We start from the raw sequence: 6936 nt of genomic DNA, 5'->3' as shown, positions 1-6936 counted from the left end.
GATTTATGTTAGATTTTAATAATTTCTAAATTAAATTAATTAAAAAATATTATCTTTCATTTTAAATTAGCAATATGCTCAATAATTTATACATTTATGTTAGATTTCAATATTTTTTAGTGTTTATCATAGCTTATGGCTTCTACCTAACATGCTAGTCCTTCCAAATATTTAATTACCAAAAAAATAAAATCTATACCTTTAAATGTTAATCGAACTCACTCAAATCACATCCACCAAAATTGACTGAATAGTCAAACAAATGGTAACATGTTTGTGAGCACAATCCAAAAGTGCTGGCCCTTCCAGCTATTTAATTACTAAAAAAAATAATTTATACATTTAAAAATTAATCAAAGAACAAACAAAAATCACATCCAAAAATATTGACTCAAAATAGTCAAACAAATGGTAACATCTTTGTAACCACATTTCAAAGATTAATGTCTTTTTTGTAAATAATAAATCTCTTCATCTCTTCCATAAATGCACACATGAGTAAAATCCGAGTCATAAAAATCTAACAGGAAAATTGCGTACCACCTCCATCCATTTCATTTACGCAAAGGCAACCTCAAGGCACGGGCGAAGACAGCGAGAAGTTCGTCTTTAAATAAAATTTAATCTCTTGTTGCGTGAAAATTCTCCTCAATCATTGTAACAGCTAATTTAAATATTTTTTTTACGCAAAGTGCTTTTCTTTACAAGTAAAAGGCTTTTATTTGTTTTCTTTTTCATATTTAAAGCGAGGTAGGCTAAGACACAATATTACATTTCTCTTAAACATAATTTGACTTAAATATTTTAACAGGACTGTTAGAAAACTAGCTTGACGGGAAAACATTTTAGGATACGTTGATTTGACGAACACTACAACGTTCTCATCTGGACGTTTCCTGACACGAGAGATATCACGCTTACTTCGAAGTCTTCATATCCCGGTAACTTCGAAGATTTCAGATATGGTATTTGTACTTAACTATTTGGACCTAATGAAAGGCTCAGAAAATTCTTTTACGTTGGATCCAATGTTATGGGCCACGAGAGTTAAATACTCATTTCATCATGCCTCTCAAGGAGTACAGAGAAACCCTAAAAGATGGTATTACCAGATGGACCTCCAATTTCATCTGTTCCACATTACCCACTTGACAACCCATTTGAGGAGGAAAATGTCCTTGCTCTGCTAGAGTGTGAAGATTATCCATGTGTAAACATCACAGAGGGTGAGCTGCACCAAGAGATGGTTAATCAAAATTTATTTGGCCTGTTTGAGGAATTTCCTTCAACACCCAATGTCCACACCAATCATCAATTCTCTGTGCCGACAGCGGACGGGCATGAGAATGCCTTGTCGTGTGAAGAAATCATTAAGGCGGCGGGCGACCAGTACATGCATGCGTGGGCTGAGGGGGGTTTCAATCTGAACTACTCATTAGCCGTTCCAGGCCTGCCTGGGGAAGAGCAGAACGGGATTGAATTGTCTCATCTTGTTTTGGCCTCAGCAGAGATGGTCAGCAACCAGCGATATGAAGAAGCCTCCAGGCTGCTAGATCAATGCAAGATATTCTCTTCCCAGCTGGGGAACCCCATTGAAAGGCTCTGTTATTATTTTTCCGGAGCTATCCAAGAGAGAATGGGACGCCAGACCTGCAGTGAGACATATAAGGGGAAAGAAATAACCCCTGATTTCGCCAACAATTACAGAAGTGATTACGGAAAAAGTGAGTTTTCTTCTCTAGTTGCTCTGTGTACTTCGGTTCTTCCCTATGGCAAAATGCTACAATTCACAGCTGTCCAAGCTATTCTTGATGCCTTAAGGCATGAGAGAAGCATTCATGTGATTGATCTGGGAATTCGAACTGGGTGCCAATGGACATCATTGATCCAGTCTCTCTCTCTAAAACATTCTTCTTCTTCCGTTAAGCATCTCAAGATCACAGCAGTTGGGGTGAATTCCGATGACCTAGAAGACAGTGGAACAAGGCTTACAGAGTTCGCTAAAGCTATGGCCATTAGCTTTTCCTTCTGTTCAATCAAGGTCTCAAAGCTTGAGGAGATTAAAGAAGATTTATTTAATGTTCAAGCAGGTGAGTTTGTGGCAGTGAATGCTCCTACTGTTTTCAGAACTTTGTTATATGACCCTACTCTTCTAGGAAACACTGTTAATGTTATCAGAAAATTAAATCCCCACATTTTGGTGAGTTCTGAAGTAGAAGGGCAGCATAATTCCCCCATTTTCGCTGATCGGTTCGTCGAGGTGCTTTTCTATTACAGCGCTTACTTTGACTGTTTGGAAGCTGTGCTGCCCGATAGAAATGATTTGAAAAGGGTCAAGTTTGAAGAAGTCTGTTGTGGGAGTCAAATAAGAAATATGATAGCCTGCGAGGGGGAGGACAGGAGGGTGAGACACGTCAAAATGGATATTTGGAGGTCTTTCTTTAAACGGGCAGGATTTAGAGAAAAGAAATTCAGCTATCGTGCTTGGTATCAAGCAAGATTATTGCTCAAGCAATATGTTAACGCAGAAAGTTTTACTATTGAGCCGAATGGATCGGCTATGTGTGTAGGGTGGAAAGGAAGGTCGTTGCACACACTGTCTGTATGGGCTTGTAAAAAAATGCACAACCGCTAGAAAGGGTTGAATGAAGCCTTTTCTTTTATCCCAATGACGCTATTTATCTTTTTCAGTTAAATGCAACAGCATATGTTACAGAAATGTCCAACTCTTTTGATTATTATAATATTTTGAGTTTGTCAAAGATTTATAGGCTTCAAATTTCAGCAATCAATGCGGCGTTTTCTTAGTTTTCCAGTTTAACTTATAACGTTGTTTAGTGGTTTCATATTTTATTATAGCAGCAACATTATGATCGTTAAGAATAATGCTCATGATGGTACAAAGTATTTATATAATGATATTTTTATGTAATAAATGTGTAGCTGTTATAAATTTTTATATTTTATTAGTTTTTTAATATATAGAGATGATTTTCAATATTATTAATAAATATTAATTAGTATAAATATTTGAAATATATGTGATTGATATATTAGATTTGTGATATAGAGATGTTTCATTTTATATATAGAGATGATTACCAAAATTAGATTATGAAAAACCATTAAACTTGTTAATAACTATATATCTATCATTTTCTAATTCAAAGATAATCAAATGGAGCCCAACAAGATTAAACTTGTATAGTGGATTAGTATGTTGAATTTAGTCTCTTTAAAAAAATGATTTAATGCCTATGATTCATCAAGTTTTAAACTCATGGTCGTTGTAGCTCTATGTTGATTCTTAAGATTTTTGCTATTGTTGTCTGCTTTTTCTTATAATTGTATATTGACTCTGCTTATGTAATTGGAGATAGATTTTATGGCATTACCCTAATTATTTAGTGACTACCATCGTTATAATGAAAAGATGCTAAGGAGTTGGGGCATTATTTTTCTTTTTGTCCTAGACAAACTTATAATCTCTAAGTAAGGGATAGTCCCACAAATAACAATGATGTGTTGAGTTACTTTTATTTTTTATCTTATGATTAAGTAAATCTAGAAAGGGCCCAATCCCTTACATAGTAGCTCATTGAAAAAAAAGAGGGGTCTTATGAGCTATGAGACAACCTAGCATTTAGGACTACAACAAGCAAAAAAACCAAAAGTAGACAAAAACCAAAAACTAAACAAAAAACCATAACACAAAATCATATCCCCCAAGAGACACAAATTGACTGTCTTACAAATTGGGAGTTTTCATAGCCCGCTACTCTTGAATGATTACATTCACCTTCTATCAAAAGGAGATTATTTTGATTTTATTGATATCCTTGGCAAGAGTAACATCTTAGGAATCAACATTATTGTTATCATTTTTACCAAACAACTCCAAAGTGCTAGTAGGAATATCAACAAACCACTTTTTCTAGTATGTTTCCTATCTAACTCTTGCTACAAAAGCTTCATCGAGGTTGTTGCCTTTTTCACCATCTCCTTACTAAATGCAACAATATTATCTAACTTATCCTTTAGGACATGCTTCTTGTCTTGAAGAACAAAGTTAGTCCTCTCAATATTCTTCCTTTCCTCCTCCGAGGCCACATTCACTTTTAGAACATTCACCTCCTCTTCTACGAAATCACATTTGTTGGATCTTACCACTAGATCATTAGCCTCATCCATTACTCTTTCACCTTTATCCTTAGAGGACCACTCCCTAACCCTTGCATCTACTTTAGCTAGAGCCTCCATCCTATTTAATTTCCTTTCCACAGTATTTAATTGAGCCAATAGGATCAAATGATTTGATTCTATTTATTATAGGAAATGAATATCTTGTTGACTCTTTTAGAAATCTATTCTGAACCAAGTTCTCCTTGAAAAGAAGTACAGGAAAGGGCGTTGCAGTGATTCTCTGAAGATAGGATAATGAATAAAAACAACTTTCATAGAAAAAGAGATAAATATTTCACCAAGGAATGATAAATAATATTTCTAAGATAATTTACAAATGTTGTAGTGTCTCTCCTAGACTTGCATTTTGATTCATGCATCGATAGACTTATTTAGACATATGGTTGATTTTTTGATGATTACTCATGACTTTAATTCTATCTCATATTATGTTGATGATGCTAGATAATTTATATGCACATATGCTATTTGATGACTTATGTGGATGATTGGTACATCTTATACTATATTGATGATGGATCTATATTTGATGGTTATATATGCTCATTATTCATGATGGATTATATTGCTTATGGGATTTTGAGGATATTTTGATTATGCTAACCCTAGTTCATGATTGAATATTGGTTAAATTCATGATTAGAGATGATGTCAGACCGCTAATTGTGAGCATGATATGATGTTGTGATTCTCAATCACTTGCCTAGTCATTTATGATGTATATGTGTTATATATATTATATTTCATTTAGTGATGGATGCAGATTGTAGGTACCAGACATCAACTCCACTTGGTCTCATAGGTTTGAGTGTGTCTTTATCCCAAAAGTAAGTTGTCAGAGATGACATGTTTTTCTCTCTCATACTCTAGGCTTAAGTTGTCTACCTTGTTAGTTTTGTGTTGTGGCACAAGTCATTGGTTAGAATTGTCTTGTGGTTGTTAGGACCATTGTTGTGTGGTTTTGTGAGCATGGTTGTTTGATTAAATTAATAATTGATTTTATTGTATAGTGTATTAAGTGGTTAGATTAAGTTATTAATATTATTTGATGATTAATTATTATTTTTATTTATTGGTTGGTATTACTTATTTATTGGGTTCTAATGCTTTTCATTAGGATAAACAGGTTTTGAGGGGACCGTAAACCCCATACAAGAAGTTTTGAAGGGACCTAAAATACTCAATTTTTTCATGGATCTGAAACCAACCAAGAAACACTATCACATGATATATCAAACACAATAAACAGTCCAACCACCACCATACATGATGAAACAATCGTTATAAAGATAATGGAAAAAGAGGATGCAAAAACCACACAACGATTGCCAAGTAGATGCCAGCCAAAGAACCAAAGTAAGCAAAACAACCCAGGTTGACTGAAACAACAGATCTAAGAATTCAAACTATAGATCCCAAATTAGTGAATCAGGGTTTAAAAGGCACCCTCAACAAACAAGAAGGGTTTTCCTAGGCTCCCTTAACCTGTAACAACATCTCTAGGTGACCAATAGAAAAACCTGAACCTAACCAAAAACAAAATCTGACCAACCTTGACCCTTCAAAATTGTCAGCATCTAGCGTGTTCTAGAAAATTGGGTTCTAATGTTTATTTTATTTTATTGGTTTGATGATTTATTGTTCAATTTGTTCTTTATTATTTATTTATTGTTTAATTATGATTTATTATTTATTTAATTTTATTTAATTTTTGTTAATTAATTAATTAATTATTATCGAGTTTATTTATATAGTTTTATTTAATTTATTATTAGTTAACTAATGTTTATAATATTATTGTTATTATATATATATATATATATATATATATATATATATATATATATTAGCCTTTGTTATTATATGATTATTGGATATATTATTAACCTACCTACTATTTTACTCTATTGGCTAAATTGTGCGAGGTACGTTAATAATATTATTAAATATTACTTGCCTCAATATTGTGCATGGTAGGTATAATATATAGTTTTATAGAATATTTTTATTGGTTGAGGGTTTTCTATAGTTTAAACTAATTATTTATTTATTCAATTTTTTGTGAATGCAGTCGAGTTAACATTCTCAATAATTTTGCTTTCTTTTGAAGTTTTTGATTTCAAATGAAATTTGGATTGTTGAAGATTTGTTGATTGAATATGAGGATTGTGTGGTTATATTCTCAAGATTTTGTTTTCTCCTCTTCAAGTTGATTTCTTGTCTTGGTTGCGATTTCTACGTTGGAGCCTTAAATTTCTCTCTACATTTTTAATTTGAAAATATTGTCTTCATTATGTCTACTAAAAGATTGAATGGGGAAGATTTTAGTGTTTTTAGATTGAAATTTTGATTTGGGAAAAATGGTTTTATTTATATAGATTATATGTGAAATCTGAAGATATGAAATATTGTCGGGAGTGTTTCTTCTATATATTTCTTTTATCAATCCTTGTGTCCTTCCCTTCCTGAAGGTCTTGTTTGAATTTTGAATCTTATGTGATAGTTTTTTGTTTCTCTTTATGCTATTTTGCATATTCTTGTGTTACTGTGCAAATTTGGTGTCTTTCTCTGTAAGTTTGTGTAAAGTAGGTGCTCGGATTTTTTGTTGAATCCTGTTTTTATGACTTGGTGATTTAAATTTCATAGCTTTTATAGCCCTATTTTTTCCTCCCATGCCTTCTGTGGGAAACATTTGTTCATTTAGCATGCCTGTGTGTGATTCGGGAAAGTTTT

At 32.9% G+C, this 6936-nt stretch overlaps 1 protein-coding gene across 1 annotated transcript; it reads left to right on the top strand.

Annotated features, from left to right (window-relative positions):
- Positions 1-1099: 1099 nt before the first annotated feature.
- Positions 1100-2635, top strand: LOC131027298 (GRAS family protein RAM1-like). The gene has a single exon (XM_057957313.2). The coding sequence runs from the start codon at positions 1100-1102 to the stop codon at positions 2633-2635; it is 1536 nt and encodes a 511-aa protein (XP_057813296.1).
- The last annotated feature ends 4301 nt before the right edge of the window (positions 2636-6936 follow it).

Source organism: Cryptomeria japonica, chromosome 4 (genome assembly GCF_030272615.1).
Source record: "Cryptomeria japonica chromosome 4, Sugi_1.0, whole genome shotgun sequence".
NCBI lineage: Eukaryota > Viridiplantae > Streptophyta > Pinopsida > Cupressales > Cupressaceae > Cryptomeria > Cryptomeria japonica.
The sequence above is the reverse complement of the archived record's forward strand: the minus strand, read 5'-3'. Positions and strand labels throughout refer to the sequence as shown.